Genomic DNA, 26623 nt, shown 5'->3' with positions numbered 1-26623 from the left:
ACTCATGTTTAATTTTAATGGAAGAAATAGACATCTAGGGATAACAGAAAGTAGCTAACAAGAAAAGCAAGAACTATTACTATTACATGGACATATCTGTGGAGTCTGGAGAAACTCAATTTGGGAGACCCATGCTAACTGCAAAACCTATCATACTTCTCTTTAAACGCATTTACTGATAGTTCACTCCCAAATGTCTCTGGAATTACACTTGGTTCTCTCTCATCCAGTTAGGTACTGAAATATTTCTTTAGAGCAATTACTCTATAAAATCACCATCATCAAATTCCTGCCATGTACCCTCAAGGGGTGTACAGGATATGATAGTACTACATGAAAAAAATTACATCATTACTAACTTCCTATCTATTTTCCGCCAAATCAGTCTGTTACTTATGTTATATTTTATTCCTATGTCCATATCTTATTGATATGTCTTTATTTCTTTTATACCTATTAAATTACCTATATATTTTTAGTCATACAATCTCCTCTTTTATATACTTCTTTATGTGTGCCTAACTCGACTCTACCTAGGAATGATTCCTTTTCGGACACTGGCAAATTTATATTTTTTTGCTGTGTCAGCCAGTATCCTATAACATGAGTTTATTCAGGTTCAGAGAATATTCCTGGATTGGTTGGCATTCACTCTAACCCACTCTAAATAGATATCGGTACTAATTGCAATCGTGGCCAATATTCTATTATTTAAACACATTCATCAAAATTCCTCCCGCTATGGTTCTAATTATTATAAGTGGTAATTTGAAATCTCGAATTCAGGCATGAGTCACGTATATGCAACAAAACATGTTTATTAGAACTAATGACAATTACAGCTAAAATTGGATTAAAATACTAAAACTTCCAAATCTCTTACTAGGTTAATATCTCATGCTACGCTAGTTACATAATGCTAAATTTATCAAAATGCACTCAGATCACAATACTAATCATACAAACAATAGAACTAAATGACGATATTACTCTAAATCAATTCTCTTATGCATGCTACTCTAAAAGACATTTTTTTACAATTTGTTACTATCTGGTAAAGGTCATCTACTAAATATAAATACACATATAATTTCAGTCACATGCAACTATATAGGTTCATTCCTAACATTTCTTTGTTCAACAGAATTATTATTATTATTATTGTTATTGTTCCTGGCAACTCCAAGGAGTCGACAGACTCATCGAAGGAGGCCCTAACATCATGTCAAGAACAACTATTCGACATTGACACAGTATCTATCATACCTTGCCTTGAACTCATTCGCGGTCGTAGCACCCACAACAGACTGGCCGCTTATTCCACTCATTCACCACTCTCCAAGTAAAAAACCTAGCTCTAACACCTTTGTCAACCATGCTCTTGCCCAGCTTCCATGCATAGCCCTTAATCCTCCCACCACCAGTTCATATTTTCAAAAATATCTTCTGGATCAATCTTATAGAAACCCTTCAGTAATTTGAATGTCTCAATCATATCACCCCTTTGCCTATCGTCCAATCTCTGCAACCCACAAATCTTCAACCTATTCTCATAAGGTTCATTCCACAGACCTGCTATCATCTTGGTCACTCGTCTCTGGATCTTCTCCACTTCCTCCCCATCACGAAGAAACCCTGGTGCCCATAACTGGGCACAGTAGTCCAGATGGGGTCTTATCAAGGCTCGATACAGAGGAACAACAACTTATTTGTCTCTGCATGTTAAAGTATTTTTCAGAAGTCAAGTGATTTGATGAGCTGATTTAATCACTTTTGCAATGTGCCCCCCCCTAAACTTCAATTCCCTATCCACCAACACTTCCAAATCCCTGGCCTCATCAATTCCTGGAGTACGGTTCCACCAATGCGATATACTGCTGCTATTCTTTTCACCCCAAAGTGCACAACCTTACACTTTGCCACATTAAATTGACATCCATTTTTTCTAGCCCAGTCCTCCAAATTATCCAAATCATCGTGTAAAATTTTGACATCCTGTGCACTCACAATTGCTCTACCCAACTTTGCATCATCAGCAACCAAGTGAACACTTCCTCTCAGATCCTTTCCTATATCATTGATGAACAAATTGAAAAGCAGTTGTCCAAGAACAGAGCCCTGCGGCACACCACTAGTCACAAGAGGTCTTTTAGACTCCACTCCTGAATAAACCACTCTCTGGTATGTATCTGGTAAGAATTATACGATCTCAAATTACGAATTCTTATCAGAGTCCTCTATGGATTGTCCACATAACTTAATCTAACATTAATTTCTATCTCTTTCAAAACATATAGTAAAGGTCTTTACGTTACACAGTTGTTTCCGACGGTCTGTTAACTGCTACGTGTTGTTTGGGTCATCCTTCGATCGGTTATCTCGGCGCCTGGCTTATGGCTACATCGTCTCTTCTACATTTTTCCAGACTCAAACTTGTTACTGCCTCGACCGAGGGTTATCTCTGTTCCTTATCGAATGGGACATCCAGCAACTGGCACATTTTCTCTGTAGGCCGATGATTCGTGGGCGGCTTGTCGTGAGATCTTGTTCAGCATACTCAAAAAGATTGCCCACTGTCCAACATCATAGGACCCTGGCTCGTCCTTTCTCCATCCACTGGTCAGGAATCCCCGATGTGAAGTCAGGAACAAAAAGACTCGCAATAAGGGATATTGCCTTATATTCTCTCTCTTCTTTTTTGCACGACCCTTAATTTTTATGCCCTCAAGATGATCCTCAATTTCCATACTGTCGTTAGGTGCTGTCTTCTAGGTAAGCGCGCTTGCGTCATCTTCCATGCATGCACTCACAATTTCTAAACGTTATGGCCAATATGTGCATTTCAGATGCGACCTTTGCACTGGTGCTCTTTACTGTCTGGCGATTTACGAAATTTCAGACAGCTTAATATGACAACATTTAACTACTATTTCCTTTTTACAAAAATCATAACATCTGATAATCCTCCAGTTTAGTTTTCGACTACAAATATTTCTGATACAATTCATATACTATTACACAATTTCCTATACAACAAATCAGAGCTTTCTGCTGGAGAGCATGTATTATCTAAGTTAGCCAGAATTCTCATGTTAGATTCTGAATGAATAATTTCTTAAAATTTGTCCATTCGGGATCTAACATTTGTCAAGCCTCCAACATAATCAGATCTTATATTTCTATCGTCTAAGGCACTTTGTACCGTATCAATCCATCGATATCTTGGTCTTCCTCTGGGTTGTTTTGCTGCCACCCTGGCAGAGAACAATTGTTTTGCTAATCTTTCTTCACCCATTCTGTTTAAGTGACCATACCACCTGAGATTAGCTCTGCTAACGCATTCCTCGATGCTGACAATGTTAAGTTCTTTCCTAATATCCTCGTTTTTAATAGGATATTGCCATTGATGACATCTGTTCATGCCTCTAATCTTTCTCAGGACTCACACATCTGCGGTTTCTAGTCTTTGGTCAAGTGTTTTACTTCTGACCCAGCTATCAGATCCATAAGTTCAAACTGGTTTGAACGCTATCTTGTATACAGCTAATTTAGTGTTCCGACTAATTTCTCTCTTATTCCATAGGAATTTATTCAATTGACCTCCTACTATACCAGATTTATTGATTCTGTTGTCTATTTCCATATTTAATTTAAAATGTTCACTAAATATCGTGCTGAAATGCACAATATGCAATAATGAAAAGTAGCTGAAATGTTTTATTTGTTCCACAGGTTCTCCATTAACAACACAGTTGACATTTTCAATGATTCTGCCTATTTTCATTGTCTTTGTCTTTATATTGCTGACCTTCATATCTATATCTATCACAACAGTTATACAATTTAAGCAGAGAATCTTGCAGACTTGTAGCGGATTTATTTAGAAGTATAACATCATCTGCATAAAACAAAGAGCTGATATTAACATCTCCAATTTTGATATCATGTTAATACCACTTGCCTTCATAATGTGAACCATATAGATAATGAATAACAGAAGAAATAATGTACATCCATGTCTCACACCAGATTTAACATTAAACCATCTTCCTGTACTTCCTTCAATTCTAACTGCTGAGTTACAACTCAAATAAAGACTAAGTATTGCTTGATATAATGCCCCATTGACATCATATAACTGTAGCGTATTGAATAGCTTCTCTCTTGGCACCTTGTCATATGCCTTTTCCAAATCGACAAAACTTAAATACAGATCTTTGTTATATTCCCAAGATTTTTCAACTATTTGTTGTAAAGTGAAGATCTGATCCTGACAGCCTCTGTTTGGCCTGAATCCAGCTTGTTCTTCACCAAGCTTTTCTTCCACAATTCTTCTCAACCGTTTCTCAAGTATACTTGCATAGATCTTGCCAGGAACATTCAGTAGGGAAATACCTCTGTAATTCTCACATTCAGTTTCATTACAGTTTTTATATATGGGTTCTATGAGAGCTCTACTCCAGTCATCGGAAATTCATCCCTCTGTCCAGGCCTTCTGAACTATGCAGTGCAGCCACTGTAAGACTTTTATACCACCGTACTTCAGCATTTCTGGTCGAATATCATCTACTCCTGCTGCCTTTCCACATTTAAAGTCTTTGATGGCTTTTTCTACTTCAAGTATGGATATGTATTCCTGACTGCATGCCTGGCCACTGTTTTTTACCACTGTGCTGTTATCACCTTTATCATCTCTAACTCCTTTTATAGCATTCTTACCTCCATTCCTAAGCTTCTTCAACAACCTCCAAAATATTTTGTCACCTTCTTGATATTTATTTTCTATATTCTTGTCAAAGACCTCCCATGACTTATTTAGCTAGTTTTATACAGTGTTTAGCATTCTTGCATTTATCTCTGTATTCTCTAAGAGCACAAGCTGACTTATTTGCCAGGAACTTTTGATATGCTTTCTTCTTTTTCTTCACTGTCTCTTGAATTTCCTGTGTCCACCATGGAGTTCTAATTTTTCTATCCTTGCAGACAACTTCACCACACGCCTCTCTAGCTGAATCAATCAGGCTTTTTTCAAGGCTTCCCACTGAATCTCCAAGTTTTGATTCCTGTTCTCAAACTCTTTCATTTTTTCTTCAATAATCTTTGTGTATTTTAGTCTATCGTTCATATCTGAGAGCTGCTCAACTTTTATCCGCTTTGAAACTTTCTTACATGTTATTATTTTAGATATGAAATTCAATTTTATTCTGCTCAAAACTAAATAGTGATCGCTTGGAATTTCAAATCCTCTGTACAATCTGGTGTCCTGCATCAGGGAGAAAACATCACTATCAACAATAACATAGTCAATGAGACTTTTCTTATTCCTTGCCTCTTTTCTCCATGTAAATTTGTGCACATTTTTATGTTGGAACATGGTGTTAGTAATAACCAGCCAATGTCTTGAGCAGAAATCCAACAGATATTTGCCCTTATTATTAGCTTTGCTTATTTCTCCAAATTTTTCCCAAAATATTTTTGTATGTCTGACAATCATTTCTTACTCTGCTATATAGATCCCCAACAAGGACCAACTTTTCCATTTTCATTGTATCAGTTGCTTTTTCTAAAGCTTCAAAAAATTCCTCCACTTCTACCTTAGTAGAACCTTCTGTGGGACCATAGGCACAAACAAGTCTCATTATCCAGTTCCCCATCCTCATATTTGCCCACATTACTCTACTTGAGACTGACTACCATTCAATAAGATTAGCCTCGTATTTTGTGTTGAATACTATGGCTACACCTTCTTTTCCTTGATTGTCATTGCCTGAATATAACATTTTGTATTTATTGATCAGAAAGATCTCACCAGTTTTTGTCTTTTTTTTGTTTCACTCACCCCTATTATGTTGATCTGGTACTTATCTAATTCCTCAGCTAGCTCCATTTCTTAGCCATTCGGGCTTCTTATGTTGATAATACCGATCTTTAACTCTGGTGATGTTGATTTGGGGTGTGCTTTCATATTTGTTCCAGTAGCTGACTTTTCGCTGTTTGCCCTGGTTCCCTGGTGAAAACAACGGGGGCCTTGTTTAACTGGGTGACGCCCCCAGCCAGCATGAAATTTTGTCATGTTGTACCATCATTTTCTATATTGGTTTAACTTATCAGTATCCAAGTAGATACTCAACATGGTGCACCACGAGAAGGTGAGGAATGGACATTAGGTCAGAAGCGCTGGTCAGTTCTCCACATTCCTTTAAAATCTTTGTGGAGGTCTCCTCTGAGTTATACAGCTTTGACCATTAAGCACCCCCCCCCCCATAAAATCCCTTTTAGTAATTTAATTGTTTTTATCACATTCTCTCTTTTTTTGCCTTTGTCCTTTTTTTTTTTTTTTTTTTGCTTTTGGTATTTAGCTAACCTTTGTAATCCACAATACTTTCAGTCTTTTCTCATAAATAGCACAGCAAAGACCAGTAACCATTTTAGCTACTTGCCTCTGAACCCCCTCTGCTACTTTCACATAATCAACAAATACAGGCTAGAAAATATGTGTAATAATACTCCAGATATGGTCATACGAAATTTTTATAATAAGGAAAAATAACCTCCTTATCCGTTTTTGTGAGTGTATTTCTTAACATTCAAGTGTTTCTTGGATGTTAAGAAATTAACATGTTTGATATTGGAGCGACTTTGCCACTTCTCCAATATGTCTTCCAATCTTCAACTTCCTATTCCACATCATCCCCAGATTCCTAGATGGATCAATTTCAAGCAGTGAAATCTTATCAATATAATACATGCAATCTCTTCACTTGTCATGAATAACCTTATGCTTTACCATGCTAAATTGCAACCATTACTCATATCTTAATCATCCTACTATATCATGTATCGCCTCTGAGAACTCCATACAAACCACTCTCTCCACATCTTAAACCTCCAGCTATGCACAACAGCACAAACCATCATCAACACATGATGCCATCTACCACCCACAGATAGTGCTTTTTTTGTCTGTAAACTGCTAAATTAGATATTTCTCATTAATCATTCCTAATATCATAAATGTACAAATTGAACAATATTGGCTACAGCCAATTAGGCTGGCAATGCCAAAGTGTGAGGAGTGGTTAAGAATGATTAACATGAGCTAATGCTTCAAGCAGATTTAAATAGACTATTTGTCTACCAAATTACAATGAAGTTTTAACAGTTCAAAATGAAAGTTCTTCATCTAGACAGGAAAAATATCTAAAGCAATCCTATTATCATTCAGGTAAGGATAAACAATAGACCTAGGAATCATGATGAAGTAAAATATGAAATTTTCTAAATATACGAAGGCACCTAAATTTCGAATTAGACGCCTTCAGTGATGTTTCTTAATATGAATTCTGTCCAGAAAAGATTACACCAATTGCACATTAATACTATGGACATGCTAATGATTATATAATCTGGGACCTTTGTCCTAATAGATATTCATGCTTGGTGAAGGATCCTCACTGAGAAATAAAATTCATATGAAATACTTATAATTCTTATAAAATACCATGAAAGATTCATATGAAATACTTTTCATACATATAGTTTAATATAGCAATTATTTTTACTACATAATCATATGATATACGTAATACTTCATTATCATCATCAAATTCCTGGTATATACCCTCAAAGATTAGCAATGCTAATGCATTCCTGGATGCTGACAATGTCAAGTTCTTTCCTAATATCCTCGTTTTTAATATGATACTGCCATTGATGCCATCTGTTCGTGCATCTGCAGTCTCTAATTTCTGGTCAAGTATTTTACTTCTGAACCAGCTATCAGATCCATAAGTTAAAATTGGTTTGAACACTGTTTGTATACAGCTAATTTAGTGTTTTGGCTAATTTCTCTCTTATTCCATATAAATTTATGCAGTTGACTTCCTACTATACCAGCTTTGTTGATTCTGTTGCTGATTTCCATAATTAATTTACCATCTCCACTAAAAATAGTGTGCAAGTGGCTGAAATGTTTTACTTGTTCTACAGGTTCTCCATTCACAATGAAGTTGATATTTTCCATGTTTTGCCTATTGTCTTTGTCTTTTTAATGCTAACCTTCATACCATATCTATTACAACAGTAATTCATTTTAGTCAGGGAATCTTGCAGACTTGTATTGGATTTATTTAGAAGTATAACAATATCTGCATATAGCAAAGAGCTGAGATTAACATCTCCAATTTTTATACCAGGTTTAATTCCACTTTCCTTCATAATGTGATTCATATAGATATTGAATAACAGAGGGGATAATGTACATCCTTGTCTGACACCAGATTTAACATTAAACCATCTTCCTGTACTTCCTTCAATTCTAACTGCTGACTTACAACTCAAATAAAGACCATGTACTGCTTGATATAATGCCCCATTGACACCATATAACTGTAGCATTTTGAACAGCTTCTCTCTTTGCACCCTGTCATATGCCTTTTCCAGATTTACAAAACTTAAATACAGATCTTTGTTATATTCCCATGATTTCTCAACTACCTGTCGTAAAGTGAAAATCTGATCCTGATAGCCTCTATCTGGCCTGAATCCAGCTTGTTCTTCACCAAGCTTTCCTTCCAAAATTCTTCTCAACCGTTTCTCAAGTACACTTGCATATAATTTATTTACTTGCACTAATTAATTTACTTGCATAAATCTTACTAGGAACACTCAGTAGGGAAATATCTGTGTAATTTTCACATTCAGTTTTATTACCCTTTTTATATATGAGTACAATGAGCGCTCTAATCAACTCTTTGGGAATTCGTCCCTCTGTCCAGGAATTCTGAACTATGCAGTGCAACAATTGTAAGACTTTTAAATCACCATACATGAGCATTTCTAGTTGTATATCATCTACTCCTGCTGCATTTCCACATTTCAAGCCTTCGATGGCTATTTCAAGTATGAATATGTATTCCTGACTGTATGCATGTTGAATGTTTTTTACCACTGTACTATTACTACTTGTTTCAATTAGCAATTTTTCGAAGTAATTACTCCATACTTCAAGGATATCCTTTTCTCTATTTTTCATATAACCTTTATCATCTGTAATTCTGTTACAACACACTTTCTTCCATTTCTGAGCTTCTTCAAAACCTCCAGAATATCTTGCCACCTTCTTGATATTTATTTTCTATGTTCTTATCCTCTCAGGGGACTCTGTAACCCCTAGAGAGCGCGTCCCCTGGGTGGCGGATAGGGGAGCCCACCATGTGTGTGTGTGTGTGTGTATATATATATATGGCGGGGTGGTCCGAATATACTGAATAACGACTCGTGGACCAACAGGGCCATAAGGGGCAATCATCTTGATTGTAAGGAAAGCGGCACTCTCCCATGGACCCCTAGCTGGATCTATCCTCTTCTTCTTCTACTTTGAGGAAGACCCACTTACTTTAATCTTTCCTATAAGGCCTTATCAGCCAACTCTTCTTACTTTATGACCCTTGTGCTATTAGAGTACTCGAGGGCCATGGGGTCTTTTCATTTCTGGCCTTACAACTATGTCCTCTCTATAAACCTTACTATATTTCTTCTATAAACTACCCTTTCTCATTCAATATACCCTATTCCTCCTATGGGTTTAAATTCGGAAGAAGGCGAGTTCAGAAACCTTATGGTAGCAGCACCACGATTGAACTATTCCATCGTCAGGCTAGTCCCCTAACATGGAGAACATAACCATACTTGTAAGCTGACAGAAAAAGATAATCGGATTGAATCTATGGAAACGACAAAATATAATATACATAGCAAACTGGAATGTAAGAGGAATAGCATATAAAGAAATAGAATTAGACCAGTTATTAAATGAAAGAAATTTTAAAATAGCAGTAATCACTGAAACAAAAAAGAAATTAAAAGGAACTATCAGAACTGAAAATTTGAATGTGATATACAGTAGAGTCTACAGAGACCAAAGAGCACAAGCAGGAGTCATGATTTGGATTCATAACTCCCTTTCAAAACAGATAAAACATTATAAATTATGGAATGAAAGAATAATAGAAGCTAGAATAAAAATAGATAGAGGCTATTTAACAATAACTGGTTTATATGCCCCAGAAGAAGGAAGAGAACAGGATAATATTGATTTTTATAATCAGCTACAAAACATATATAATAAAATAAATAAAAATGATTACATAATTTTAGCAGGAGACTTAAATGCAAGAATTGGAAACACGAAAATTAATAATAATATAGGAATACATGGAGAACACACTCTAAACAGAAATGGTAAAAAATTGATTGACTTTGTAGTTTATAATAACCTAAAAATAATGAATTCCTTCTATAAACAGAAAGATATACATAAATATACTTGGGCAGCAAGAGGATGGAAATCAATATTAGATTACTTCATATTAAATGAAAAGACATCAAAATTTTCACTAGATGTTAGAGTTCACAGAGGATATGAAATAAGCAGTGACCACTTCCTTGTTAAATAAAATTAAGATTACCACCTAAATGGCTACAAGTAACAAGAACAGAAAGAAAAATTGAAACATTTGTTTATAAAACTAGACTATTGAATGACACAAATGTACAATGGCTATACGAACAAAGAGTTAACCAGTATCTAGATCAAATAAAACAAAATGAAGAAATAGAAATAGAATGGCTTAATATAAAAACGATACTAAATGCAGCAGCAAATGAAAGCTTAGGAAAGACTAAAAAATTCAATTAAAGGAAAAAACTGAAGATCTGGGATGATACAATCAAAGAAATAATCAAAAATAAAAAAGAAGCCTATCACAAATGGTTAAGCAGTAAAAGATTAGAAGATGAAATAGAATATAAAAGAATAAGAGCCATAGCTAAAAGAGAAGTCAGAAAAAGACATAGAGAATCATGGAACAAATTTGTTTCTAATTTAGAACATGATTTATATAAAATAAGACCCAATGGAACATTTGTTCCATGAATCATGGAACAAATTTGTTTCTAATTTAGAACATGATTTATATAAAATAAGACCCAATGTATATAAGATTTTGAAACACCTAAATGCAGATACCAAAGAAAACATAAAATTAAACACTGAATTGAAATGAGAAGAATTTCTAAATTACTACACAGAACTGTGGACAGACAAATATTTTAAAAAAGACAACTGGCAAACAATTAACGAAATTGAAAAGGAAATAACTGAAGACGAAGAATTAGAAATCAGCCTGAAAGAAACAAGAAACAGAATATCACCTGGAGAAGATAAGCTAGGTTCAGAACTATATAAATACGTAGGAAAAAGATTCAAAGGAAGACTCTTATTATTTTTAAATAAAATTTACTCAACTGGTATCCCCCCCCCAATAGAATGGAAAAAAGCAATTGTGATTCCTATCTTTAAGAAAGGTAATAGAGATGACCGTAAAAACTATAGAGGTATCAGTATACTAAATTCATGTTACAAAATATACAGCAGAATCTTAAATAACAAACTAATGAAATATTCCGAAAACTTTATTCTAGAGGTACAAAATGGATTTAGAAAAGGACGATCATGTATAGACCCAGCCTTCTGCCTAAAATTAATAATAGAGAAAAGAAGAGAATATAATTTAGAAACACATATTGCATTTATTGACTTTGAAAAAGCATTTGACAAAGTTAAAAGAAACATATTATTTAACATATTAAAAGAAAGACAAATACCAAATAATATCCTAAAAGCTGTCACAAGTATATATGAAAATAATCAAATACAAATAAGATTAAATCATGAGCTATCATATACAAGAGAGATAAACCAAGGGGTCCGACAGGGATGTCCCCTCTCAGCAACTCTTTTTAATATCTACTTAAATGAAATAATAATAAAATGGAGTAAAAATTTACATCAAGGAATTAAACTTTCACCTACAGTTAACTTAAACACTCTCCTCTTTGCAGACGACCAAATAATAATTACAAATTCTGAAGATAACTTACAGAAAGCTATTTTAAATCTAAATGAGATATCCAAAGATTATGGTATGATAATATCAACGGAAAAATCAAAAACTATGGCCTTTAAAGGACGAGATCCAGCAAGAACTAAAATAGTATTAGATAACAAGATCTTAGAACAGGTGAATTCATTTAACTACTTAGGATGTATGATCACTTATGAAAATGAAAAAGATATAAACATAAAAATTGCAAAATATTTAAAAATAACAGGAGTAATTAACTCTATATTTAAACCAAACCTAGTTCAAAAACAAACCAGGCTAAAAGTATACGATACATTAGCCCTACCGGTCTTAATGTATGGAAGCGAAATCTGGACAATAAAACAGAAAGACAAACAAAGATTAACAACAGCAGAAATGAAGTTTATGAGAAAAACTGCAAAGTATACCTATTTGATCACAAAAGAAACGAAGATATTATGAAAGAATTAAACCAAGAACCAGTAATTGAAAAAAATAAAAAATATAAACATAGATGGATGGAACACGTTCAAAGAATGAAAACAGAAAGATTACCAAAACAAGCCTTAAAGTACAAGCCATTAGGAAAAAGAAAACCAGGACGTCATCTTAAACGATTCAACGATGACTTCTAAGGCTGGAACAGGCCATACTAGGCCTAAATCCTTGATACGTATGATGATGATGATGATGGAATAAGAGAGAAATTAGTCAGAACACTAAATTAGCTGTATACAAGACAGTGTTCAAACCAGTTTTAACTTATGGATCTGAGTCAGAAGTAAAACACTTGACCAAAGACTAGAGACTGCAGATATGAGTCCTGAGAAAGATTAGAGGTGTGAACAGATGGCATCAATGGCGATATCATATTAAAAATGAGGATATTAGGAAAGAACTTGACATTATCAGCATCCAGGAATGCGTTAGCAGAGCTAATCTCAAGTGGTATGGTCATTTAAATAGAATGGGAGAGGAAAGATTAGCAAAACAAGTGTTCTCTGCCAGGTTGGCAGGAAAACGACCCAGAGGAAGACCAAGATATAGGTGGATTGATACGGTACAAAGTGCTTTAGACATGTGAATTTGTGCACATTTTTATGCTGGAACATGGTATTAGTAATAACCAGTCCATGTCTGAGTAGAAATTCAACAGGTATTTGCCATTATTATTATTATTAGCTTTGCTCTTTTCTCCAAATTTTCCCAAAATATTGTTGTATGTCTGATAGTCATTTCTTACTCTGCTATTTAGATCCCCAACAAATTTTTGTTTTTCATTGTCAGTTGCTTTCTCTAAAGCTTCAAAAAATTTCCTCCACTTCTACTTTAGTAGAACCTTTTGTGAGAACATAGGCACAAATAAGTCTCATTGTCCGGTTCCCCATTTATATATTTTCCCACATCACTCTACTTGAGTCATGTTGTACCATTATTTCATATTTTGGTTAAGCCAATAAGAATACATTTGGTCGGCTAAATCCTTAATTGCCTGCCCATCCTTGTTTGATCAGTATCCAGGTAGATACCTGGATACTGATCAAACAAGATCAGTATCAGATACCTAACAGGGTGCACCATGAGAAGGTGAGGATTGAACATTAGGTCAGAAGCCCTGGTCGGTTCTCTGCATTCCTTTAAAAGCTATACGGAGGTCTTCTCTCAGTTATATAGATTACATTTAAGTATACTCTATATAATACTTTAATTGTGAAACTGAACAAAATGCTGTCAAGTTGAATTATAGACATATTTTTACATTTTCCCAGAAATCAAATAGCAGAGGAGATAGTAGGGGTGTATGTCTGATATAAGCAAAATACTCCATTAATGAAAACGTCAATCACCGGAACAAATTCTGTAGAGTAATGCTGGACAAGTAACCTTATTAAAAGACAATGGAGAACATTAATTATTAACACAAGTGATATTCCTTCTAGTTTGTACCCAGACAATACTTTAATTGTGAAGATTACTTATACACATACTTTAAACATTTAACTCAGGTAATAAAGCTATTTTTTTATAGGTAATAAAATTTTATTTTGAATGCTAACTGGCTGTATGAGTTTATGAAGAGCATTTTGATTGAGAATTCAGTTTGTGTTCTGATATTAATGTTATATAAGATTGGTCAAGGGCTATCCCTATATAGTAAATGCAACCAGACTTCATACTGATCCTAAATCAGTAATACTGCTGTACAATGTTATATATGTTATATAACATTGTAGAGCATTAATATAGTTGTATGGCTGCAACATTAATGAGGAATAATGCAGATTTGTCATTAATCTCACAATACATTTTTTGTGTATCTGACTAAAAGCCAAGATCATACATGAATACAAAAAAAGCAAATAGATATTCAATTTTTTAAGATGTGCATTTCTCGAAATAATTTACTGTTTTTATGACCACTTCCTTCTTTTGTATTAACTGTCATTCTCAAATCCTTTCAATTTTTGTTATTTTGCTCGTATTTTAAACTTGTAAACTAAGCAAAACTTTTACATACATAACATTGCACTGAATACTATAATACCAATATAGTGAAACATACAAAAATATCTAATAAACAATGTCAATCACTACGGTAATACCAAAGATATGTAAAGTAATGAATATTTCTCAAAAGGTTATCTAGGTTCATACATTAGAATTTTTACAGTGTATGTATATATTAACAAAGATTAACACTTACATCAACAAAATGTTCCCAATTATTCCAAACATACTGAAGTAGCTGACTTAGTGCAGAGCCTTCAGCTGATAATTTTTCTTTAATACCAGTTGGACAATATTCTGACTGCAATACATTACTAAAGTAAAAAAAAAAAAAAATAAATAAATAAACAAATAATAATTATTATTATTATCTTCACATTTCCACGGAGTCATCAAAGACTCACTGGGGAAGGTCCCTCTGTCACAAACACACATACACAACTCATCGTACCATGCCTTAAATATATTCGCATTCTTTGCAGTCACTAAATTCTTAGGAAACGCATTCCAATCATTCACCATTCTCCATGCAAAGAGACAAATCTGCCATGAGGACACACACACATTTTACAGACAAAAATATACTAGTGGTGGTGGTAGTGGGCATTAGATGGCATTGGTGTAGATGATGATGATAGTATTAGTGGTTTTGTGTAGTTAGTGAATTAAATGGTGAAGACAGAGAGTTGTAGAGTAGAATAGAATGCAATCTCTCGATAAGTCTCTGAACTCCTTGGAGGTGTCATGGAATAATAATAATAATAGTAAGAACAAAAAATCTAGTTTCCATTATACTTATTATTAATAAAATAATAATGAGGTATTTATTAGTTTTTTTTTCTTTTTCTGGCCATGTGTTAATGGATTTAATTAATTCGGTTGTTTTCTTTTTGATGTGTTTCGTGGGGTTGTAGTTTACCATTTGGTAGGTGTTGTGGTCCAATACCAAGTGGTTCATTTTTTCTATGTAAGTTGTCTGATCTAAAACAACAGTGGCATTCTGGAACAAAACGAAAAAACTGGTGCTCAAATCCTTAAAAACAACCAGGACATTATAATCACAAAACCAGATAAAGGGAATGTCACTGTTGTTTTAGATCGGACAACTTACATAGAAAAAATGAACCATTTGGTATCAGACCACAACACCTACCAAATGGTAAACTACAACCTCACGAAATGCATAAAAAGAAAACAACTGAATTAATTAAATCTGTTAACACAACTAAAAAACTAATAACTCATTATGCCCACACACCCAGAATTTATGGCCTGCCAAAAATACACAAAACAGACACACCACTACGTCCGATTATTGAAGGAATCGACAGCCCAAATTACCACTTAGCCAAAAAATTAATGGCCACACTCAAGGAATTGGTAGGTCAGTTCCCTTCCTACATAAAAAATACACAACATTTCATACACAAAATTAAAAACATTTTTTTAATTTTGTTTAATTTAAATAAACTTATATTACCAAGATTTATCAGTAATAGTAATAGAATTAGTAATTCTATTACTATTATATATATACACAAATATACATATACATATAGACAAATATAAAATTAGTAATTCTATTACTATTATATTAGAACTGGTATATCACTAGTAAAAACAAAAAATATTTCAAGAATGCTATTGCCATACCTTATGTTAGAGACATTTCTGAAAAAATAGACAGAAAACTACACAAATACAACATCAAAACCACCTTTAACCCCCGGCAAAATTAAGACACCTACTCAGTTCTTCCAAAGATCCTCTTCCACACCTAGCCCACCCAGGGGTTTACAAAATATAATGCACATGTAACACCTACCATACATAGGGGGGACAGGGCGAACCATCCCAATTAGGAAGAACGAACACAAACAACACATTAAATACCTCCATTTTGGGAAAAACGGCCTTTCTGACCACAAACTCCAAACATACCGCAGAATTGATTGGAAAGGTACCAAGTCCCTATACCGCACCAAAACCTGGTTTGAGAGGAAATTTAAAGAAGCATGTGAAATGCTCAAACATAATCCAAATCTGAACAAAAATGATGGCCTAACCATTCCAAGAAAGTGGAAGACCCATTTGCAACCTTTATAGCAACCAGAACAAGCCAAAGAAAAATCTCAATACAAGAAAATTTGGTTAAGTATTCCCCCCCCCCCTTTAACATTCAATAGCAACTTGAACTGAGAAAGTCCCAAAGAAAATCATAGCATAACAATTTGAACTGTACAAATTCAGAAGAATCTTAGTACAGGAGGACTTTAGCAGAGTTTATTGTAGTTTTTTATTTTTATTATTTATTTATTTATTTTATTTTTTTTTTATCACTAGAGGTCAGGCTGATAAAAAGATTAATTAACAGCATAGATTTAATTTACCTTTATAGGGTGCAAGAGCATGTAGCTTGGTTTCCTATACACGTGTATCTTGCTGATGATGACCTCAATACAGGGGTCAAAACATCAAGCGTTATTTTATTAATAATAAGTAAAATAATCATTATTTAAAATAAAGGGATATTAAATCCCACATTGTTTTAAAACTGAATAAGAAAATCAAAGATCGGAATCAAAGAGTTTCGTGCCGAATATAGTAACTATAAACGTATCGGCGACTACTAGCGTAAGCTAAAGCACGTAGTTCAAGTACATAGTACAAACTAAGGCAACTCCTAGGAGATGGGTTTTACATTATGGAAAATACTAAGAATAACGATCCGAACTTTCTCCACCTTTGCAATTAGTTGCCTTAGTTTGTGCTATGTACTTGAACTGCGTGCTTTAGCTTATGCTAGTAGTCGCCGATACGTTTATAGTTACTATATTCGGCATGAAACCCTTTGATTCCGATCTTTGAGTTTCTTATTCAAACAATGTGGAATTTAATATCCCCTTAATTTAAATAATGTTTTACATCGCCAAAATGAAGCCTATTGGCTCTTTACTTTAAATAATTTATGGGTGTACTTTTTTGACAACTCGTATAGCAGAGTATATAAGTTCTTTTCGCTATACCCTTAGTATTATACTTTGGTCTAGCTACTCACTTATGAGACCTCAATAAAGGTCGAAACTGGTCTGGGTAGTGAGCTCCCACCATAATGTATAACATCATACATCTCCTAGGAGATGGGTTTTACATTATGAAAAATACTAAGAATAGCGATCAGAACTTTCTCCACCTTTGCAATGAGTTGTCTTAGTTTGTACTACGTACTTGAACTACGTGCTTTAGCTTACGCTAGTAGTCACCGATACGTTTATAGTTACTATATTCGGCATGAAACTCTTTGATTCCGATCTTTGAGTTTCTTATTCGGTTTTAAAACAATGTGGGATTTAATATCCCCTTAATTTAAATAATGTTTTACATCGCCAAAATGAAACCTATTGGCTCTTTACTTTAAATAAGTAAAATAATCATTTCAACATGTGTGTTTTGTGTCCCTAAATTTGTAAATATGAATGCCGATCACTGTGTAAAAGATGTTGAAAGTTTTAAACTAAATTTATTATAGATCACCGTGTAACCTTAAAAGAAATACTTCCCATTACTTTGCTCACACTCTCCACATACAGCTTCAAGGTTTCCTTTTGTTCTCCCCCCCCACACACACCATTCTATGAAAAAATTCCTTACTAACTTATATATCACTGTCATATTCTGCCATCTCCTCCTCTCCACTACCCTATAATTTGTATTATTTCAACCATTCTTCATATTCAACACAAAAAATACCAAACATCACCTACCATAATCAATAGCTTTCAGATCCTTTCCAACATGTCTTCATCCTTTTGAAAACCACATCGCCAGATCTGTGCACAGTAAGTCCACATGCAGCCTGATCAAGGCCTTATACAACGAAACCATAATCACCTTATAAGTCAGCATTCTCCGCATCATTGTCAGTTTGTTGTGTTATTTTCACAATTTTGGCAATGTGTGCTCTTTGAAATCTTACTTTGCAACATCGAACTGGCAACTCCACACCTGTGCCCATTTACTCATTCTATTCAAGTCTTCTTCAAATATTGATGCTTGCAAGACAGTTGTTCATAATAGTAACCAGATTACACATGCACACAAGAACAAAAATTGAATTTTAACTGACAAATATTTCAACATGAAGTTTATGTCATCATCAGTGGTAGGAAGACTAGCAAGTATAAGTTAGCACATGAACAATGGATTTTTTAAAACAGCATCTCAGAATATCCACTAATTCATAATGAAATTCTTGTTCTATCAAAAGGCCATAAATCTGCTACAGTTCCCAAATAAACATATTTGGATTTCCACCACAACAATTAATGTAGCCTAGAAGTGTTCTCTGAGTACTTAAGGACACCATAGATAAACTAAAGACTTACTTTGCGTGCACAATTCCATCTGCTTTTATGGTCTATCTAAGATAGATAAGGAAGGTGTGCCTCTTAACCCAATCACACATGCTGCACAGATTCCCCTCCTTCTTGCAATACCTAAGTTTTAATCCTGGCTCTTACATTCCCAAATTGGCATACATCTCAACATCCAATGTATTATGCAATTGAATGGTTTCTCAAAATAAACCTCACATATTTTTGATTCTTAACAAACCTTCAATAAACAACTCTGAAACATTAAAAATTCCATTTAAACATATTTCTGAACAATTTCAGAATCCTCAAGAAATACAAACTAGTATGTGCATTTATTCCATTCAACAAACTCTCTTTGTGGCTATCTACTCTTAAGATAAATGATTTGCTTTTTCTCTACATGGCATCTACCAAGTTCCTTGTGATTGCCATCTTTCTTATTTTCGACAAACTGAACATTCTGTGGAAAAAATATTACAAGTACATCAATCCTAACATCAATCCTGGCCTAGAACAGTATGGAATCAAGTACTGATGATGGAATCTTCTGTTCTAAAACATGCCTAATTCATAGATGCTACTTGCCGTTCAAATGTTTATTTATCGAAAGTGCCGAAGCCTTACTTCATTGTCCTAATTTGAATCGGAATGACTGCCAAACCTTATTAAAAATCTGAAAAAGTCATTCTCATCAGATCAATATATATATATATATTTCTTTCAAGCTATAGATCACACACATCGTGCTGTTCCTTCCTGTTATACCATGACATGGCATATACTGTTTTAAATAATCCATTGTTAATATTCTTCCTTGTATTTACTAGCCTTCCTGCCACTGATGAACTGTAAATTACAACAAAGTTTATTAAAATTTTACTTTGTAAAATCTATCCTTTCCTTTAGTGTTACACAGTGATCAGCATTTATTTTAAACAAATTATGGACTCTACAACCATGTTATAAATAATTATTTTAATTTCCCGATGTTTCGACCTTCATATTAAGGTCATCATCTAGAGTACACACACACACACACACACACAAGCTAAATTACATTTCACACAGTATGCTATGTGTGCTTGTCATCAAAAGTGAGTTATCAAAAATACTACTGGAGGTAAATGGATCTTTTTTTGTGAGAAATAAGACAGAACTGGGTTGAACTAGCACTGAGGTTGATGAGGTTATCTGAGCCCCATTGGAGGATGGTTGGAGATCAGAATTGAGGGCAGTGGTGGTTGATGTTCTGTAGGTTGAAGTGAATTGTGTAGAGTACGGTTTGTCAAATGAAAGGGAGGGGTGCAATGTGCAGTCATCTGCAAAACTGTGTATTGGGTTGGAGGTCAACTGAAGTAAGTCATTAATATACAGAAGGAAGAAAGTTGGTGAAAGAATAGAACCTTGTGCAGTCCCAACATTAGCTAGATGGTGAGAGGAAAAGGAACCATCTACCATCACACATAGTGTGAATCCAGACAGAAAGCTGGCAATCCAACTGCAGAAGTCCTGAGATAATCCAAATGCTAGCAGTTTGCTTAGTATTCCTTTATGCCAGACTCAGTCAAAGGCTTTAGAGATATCATGTGCAACCACTTGATATTCGCCAAATTTCGCCATGGCATTTGTCCAGAGATGGGTGATATAGGAGAATAGATCTGCTGATGATCGGCAGCGACAGAATCCGTACTGGTGGTTGCTTAATAACTGGGTGCCTACAAGGTAGTGTAGAAGTTGAGAATTGATGGTTTTCTCCATCACTTTAGTTAGGAATGAGGTTACTTAGATAGGGCAGCAGTTAGACAGCAGTAATTTATAGCCTTTCTTAGGAATGGGTTGAATATAGGCAATTTTCAGGCTTTGGGATAAATAGTGGAATAAGAAAGGATGAACAGGTGGCATAAGATAGGAGTCAGTTCTGGTGCACAGACCTTCAAAACAATCGGAGGAATGCCATCGGGGCCAGGAGACTTTTTTGTGTCTAATTTAGACAACAGGTTTATGATCTCTTTTTGGCAAAAGGATACAGGGGGCATTGTATGTTGGGCAGTTGGAATGATTGGGGCATTTGCCATTATTAGTTATGCATGCATTGGAGGCAAAGTGTGAAGTCAGGAGATTAGCTTTTTCTGTGGGTGATGATGCAATAGAGCCATCTGGTATGATAGAGGTGGGAATAGTGTTGGACAAATTGCTTTGGCAAGAGATCAAAAGACACAGCTGCCATTTGGGCAGGCTGACAAGTTCCTGCTTTTTGCCCTTTCAAATTCTGTTTTGGGCTGCAGTAATAAGCATTAAAGGAGGATGAAGTTTTTGATTTGAGCCAGTTGTGGTATGCTTGATTTTTCATTTGTCATTTTGGAGAACCAGGGTTTAGAGGACAGCAGTTCAAAGAAGTGTGGGAAAAGTATGTTTCCATGCCAGTGAGGATTACTTTGCTGATACATTCAGTGCATATAATGCCAAACTACTCTTGTGTGGAAGTAGGTGTGGCTGTGTAGGCATTGTTGAATGGGGGAGGAGATGAGCACTAGATTGTGGTCAGAATTACCCAGGGGGTTCAATACATTCACTGTGTATTTGTGGAAGGGTCATTGGTTAGAAAGAGATCGACGGTATTTGGAGAGTGGTTTGGATTATCTGGTATTTTGGTTGGCATGCGAACAATTTGGGTAAGGTCAATAGTGATGGCAAATGTTTCAGCATCTCTGCCTGCAAGATCTGTACAACTGGAGGAGGAAAGCCTAGTGTTATGGATATTAAAATCTCCTAGGAGGATGATTTCGCTGTTAGGAAAGTGGGACCACAGAAAATCAATTTTTAAGGAGAAGAAATTAAAGAACTCAGAGAAGTTGGTGGCATTAGGAGAGCAATTGAGACAGCAGATGAATTTGACTGAGTGAGGAAGGAATATTTTCAACCAAAGAAGTTCAAAGTTGGAAAATTCTAGGTTAGGTACTCTCTAGCAAGGTATGTCAGAAGGGATAATATAAGTGCAGACACCACCCTTGAGTTGAAAGGAGATAAACAGTGTGTAGTTTGGAAGGCTGAGATTTGAGTTTCTGCTAAAAACAGTAGGTGGGGTTTGGTGGACTGAAGATGGTAGTGGAGCAGATGTGCAGGTTCAGTGGGACATATATTTGACCACAAGGGTCTTGCACATTTCCTATGCAGTGTCTGCATACTGATCTCCACGGTGGCCACTAGTGGTGTCACTTGATTTTTGCACTAATTTAACTTGTTGATAGTCAATGATCCAACTGTGTTTTTCTTCAAGTTGTCTTCAAAGTTGGTGTCTTTGTTCCCTGGGGAATGTTAAGTCAGTCGAGCATGTATAAGCGATTGGGGGGAAGTGTCCTTTAACTTATTATTTATTGCCGTTATTTATTTGGATGTGCTTATTGGTGTATCACAGATTACTTTCACAAGACGTGGAAAGTTCATTCCATCCTTTCTTTTGTTTATGGGTCTGAAACGATGGCATCTGAATATATTTCTGGGATTGAAGTTGCATTCTCCTTTTAATTTGGTGATGTCTTCTTTTAACGATTTACCATTTTCTGTCACAAAGTTCCAAATGATGGTGTTGAGTCCCCTGTTTTCGGTCTCGATCGACTCATGTACTGTCGATGTGATTAGGTCACAGAGTTCATTAGTGGGCAAAGGTGCACTTGTGATAGGGTGCCGGCCATCGAGTAGCTCAAGCTTAGTTTCCAGCATTTGGATTTTGGAAGAGAAGGTTTCGGTTCATAGTATTAAGGTGTTCTCCAAGGTTTTTGACTCGTTTGAATAATTTCAGAAGCTGTTTTATGGAAGGAAGGCACAGTGAACAGAAAAAAGGCTAGTTGAGATCAATAAAAACTTTATCCACCAATGCATCTATTTTTGTGCAGGAAGCATGTAGCCAGTGGCAACAGGAATCACACAATATACTTTTTTTCATTTTGGTAAATTTGGTTTTACAGCTGTGCCACTTCATATTGTCATCACTGGGTTTGTCAGTAATTGATGGATCTACACTGATGAGACTTGAGCTACCTCTTTCAGTGTTTACCTTTATTGCTGCCATCTTTACTTTGTATGGTAGGCATAGCGGGCGCTTTCGTGTGAGTGTTTTTTAATTATAAGAATAACTAATTAAAAGAAACACAAGTATTAACCACAGTGAAAATTATTTAATTGTAAATATTTCATCATAAGTATCTTAGGACATCATCAGTACAGTAGTTTTTAAACAATAATAGGAACAACATACAGTTAGGGTGCATGATTACAATAGAATCACATTAAGTGTGCATAACGTGCTATATTAAAAAAAAAAAAAAAAAAAAAAAAAAAATTAACACAATTTTGTATGACAATTTCCCATGCTTTAGGAATAGTAAGAACGTCGTTGCGGTTTAAGTTTGGTCTGTGTAGTAGGGCTTCAGAACTTTCTTTGTATAAACGTTCATGTTTATATAAAGATCTATGTAAAAGTTTAGACTTTTCCCAATGGATCCTATGGTTTGGATTTTCAATACCGTGTTGAGAGAGGGCAGATTTCTCGGTTTAAAAAAAGACGAATGTGGTCTTGATGTTCCGAGATGCGTTTCTGAACAGACCTACCTGTCTGTCCAAAGTAAGACAATTTGCATGAGCATGGAATCTCATAAACGCCAGGCAACATCAAAGGTGAGAATTTGTCCTTAGGAGAAGGTAACAAGTTGTAAATTTGGTTGATAGGTTTGTAAATAGTGACAAAATTGTATTTCTTCATAATTTTAGAAAGACTTTCGGAGATGCCTTTAACGTAAGGTATGAAAATCCTATGGACTTCTTCCTGTCTGGTTTGATGTGTGGAGAAGTGACTGATGATTTTTTGAGTTGTTTTCGGATTATATCCATTTAGGATGGCTGTAGTATTGATTACTTCTAATTCGTGGTTTAAATATTCTTCAGAGGAGCAGAATTTGTGTGCTCTGGAAACTAGTGATTTAATGATGCCAGATTTCTGAGATGGATGATGAGCAGAAGAATTGTGAATGTAGCGACCTGAGAATGTAGGCTTGCGAAAGACAGACTTGGCAATGGAACTGTCTTCTTTTCTTTGGATGTGTAAATCCAAAAACGAGATACCCTGTGGAGATTCTTTTTCTAACATAAAGTTGATGCGATGATGAAGAAGGTTAATTTTATCTAGAAACAGTTGTAATTCATGTTCGGGATGATCCCAGACTGCAAATACGTCATCAATATATCTTAACCAAATTTTTGGTTTGAGTTCAAAAGTGAATATTTTTTCTTCAAGGTGTTCTAGAAACAAGTTAGCTAGGTTTGGTGATAAAGGAGATCCCATTGCTGTTCCTTCTTCTTGCTTGTAAATTTGACCTTTCCAGGTGAAGTAACCTGATGCAATAACAAACTTGAACAATTCAACTATAGCAGACAGAACTTTTTGAGTTAGTAATTCTATTGTTTCTTTATGGGGAATATTTGTGAAGAGGTAGACAATGTCGAAGCTGATTAACAAGTCAGTTTTTGATAGTTGAATGTCTTTAATTTTTGTGTGAAACTCGGTAGAATTTTTGATTGAAGAGACTGAGTGGGCTATGTGAGGGCAGAGAAGGTTAGATAAGAATCTTGATAATTTGTAAGTTGGACAGCTGATACAGTCTACGATGGGTCTAAGTGGAATATTAGTTTTGTGTAGCTTAGGTAAGCCATAAATTCTAGGAGGTCTTGCATGGTATGGCTTAAGTTTTTTTTTGATTGTTTCTTCATCAAAGGAAGAAGTAGCTTATTTAATTTTCTGAGTTGACGTTTTGTAGGATCATAATCCAATTTGGAGTAGGTATTACGATCTGGAAGAAGTAAATTCATTTTTCGGTGATATGAATTGGTATCAAGAACTACAGTGGTATTTCCTTTATCAGCTCTGGTAATGATTATGTTTTTATTACGTTTTAAGGAAATATCCCGAACATGAATTACAACTGTTTCTAGATAAAATTAACCTTCTTCATCATCGCATCAACTTTACGTTAGAAAAAGAATCTCCACAGGGTATCTCGTTTTTGGATTTACACATCCAAAGAAAAGAAGACGGTTCCATCACCACATCTGTCTTTGCAAGCCTACATTCTCAGGTCGCTACATTCACAATTCTTCCGCTCATCATCCATCTCAGAAATCTGGCATCATTCAATCACTAGTTTCTAGAGCACACAAATTCTGCTCCTCTGAAGAATCTTTAAACCAGGAATTAGAAGTAATCAATACTACAGCCATCCTAAATGGATATAATCCGAAAACAACTCAAAAAATCATCAGTCACTTCTCCACACATCAAACCAGACAGGAAGAAGTCCATAGGATTTTCATACCTTACGTTAAAGGCATCTCCGAAAGTCTTTCTAAAATTATGAAGAAATACAATTTTGTCACTACTTACAAACCTATCAACCAAATTTACAACTTGTTACCTTCTTCTAAGGACAAACTCTCACCTTTGATGTTGCCTGGCGTTTATGAGATTCCATGCTCATGCAAATTGTCTTACTTTGGACAGACAGGTAGGTCTGTTCAGAAACGCATCTCGGAAAATCAAGACCACATTCGTCTTTTTAAACCGCAGAAATCTGGCCTCTCTCAACACGGTATTGAAAATCCAAACCATAGGATCCATTGGGAAAAGTCTAAACTTTTACATAGATCTTTATATAAACATGAACGTTTATACAAAGAAAGTTCTGAAGCCCTACTACACAGACCAAACTTAAACCGCAACGACGTTCTTACTATTCCTAAAGTATGGGAAAATGTCATACAAAATTGTGTTAAATAATTTTTTTTTTTTTTAATATAGCACGTTATGCACACGTTTAATGAGATTCTATTGTAATCACATGCCCTAACTGTATGTTGTTCCTATTATTTTTTAGAACTACTGTACTGATGATGTCCTAAGATACTTAGGATGAAATATTTACAATTAAATAATTTTCACTGTGGTTAATACGTGTTTCTTTTAATTATGATCACACCACAGGTTTCGTTATTTAAAAAAAAATAAAAATTAAAAAAAACATAAAAAAATAAGGATAACTGATTTGATGGTCAATGGGTACTTGCAGGTTGTGCAGAAGTAATCGGCTCCTAAGTACCCTCTGTTAGTTTTCAGTTTACCGGCAGGTCAGTGGAACTATCAGTTCAATGTTGCAAAGTAAAGGATTTGAGATTTGCTAACCAACAATGGGATGCAAAATATACACTTGGTGAAGACGCTTTGAAGGAAGTAGAGGAGATGAGCGATCTAGGAGTGATGGTGGACAAGCACCTGAAATTCAGGGCCACATTGCACAAATAGTGAGATGTCACATCGGATAATGGCAATGATGTGGAGGATCCTGACATGCAGAAATAAAGTGGTTATGATGCCACTGTATAAAGCCTTGATCAGGCCTCATATGAATATTGTGGACAAATTTGCTCACCAGGTTTTCATGGTGGTGATGAGGATATGTTGGGAAAGGATCAAGAGAAGATTCACCAAGGTGGTCAGTTGCCTTTGGAATGTGGAGTACAAGGACAGATTGAAAGAATGTAAATTTCAAAGATTCATGAATAGGAGGAATGGGGGGGGGGGGGTGGATTGAGACACATAAGCTAGTCAAGGGTTATTATTAGGTTGACATGGAAGATAACAATGATCATAGGAAAATTAATGATTCATGTCGTAATTAAACTGAAACAACTAAAAATTATAACTACAAACCTTTTATTATTGAATAAAACACTTAGGTATCATAATAATGGTTGGGGCACTGTTCA

At 35.0% G+C, this 26623-nt stretch overlaps 1 protein-coding gene across 3 annotated transcripts in view; it reads right to left on the bottom strand.

Annotated features, from left to right (window-relative positions):
* LOC150102123 (tRNA (32-2'-O)-methyltransferase regulator THADA-like) overlaps positions 1–26623 on the bottom strand; it is a 694369-nt gene that overhangs the window by 483955 nt on the left and 183791 nt on the right. For all 3 annotated transcript variants that reach the window (XM_090398691.1, XM_090398692.1, XM_090398693.1), the window contains one exon: positions 14632–14749. In XM_090398691.1, the coding sequence (XP_090254817.1) occupies positions 14632–14749 (118 nt within the window). The remainder of the gene's footprint in view (positions 1–14631; positions 14750–26623) is intronic.

Source organism: Typopeltis vanoorti, chromosome 10, assembly GCF_054136105.1.
Source record: "Typopeltis vanoorti isolate ZY-2024b chromosome 10, IOZ_Tvanoo_1.0, whole genome shotgun sequence".
Classification (NCBI taxonomy): Eukaryota; Metazoa; Arthropoda; class Arachnida; order Uropygi; family Thelyphonidae; genus Typopeltis; species Typopeltis vanoorti.
The sequence above is the reverse complement of the archived record's forward strand: the minus strand, read 5'-3'. Positions and strand labels throughout refer to the sequence as shown.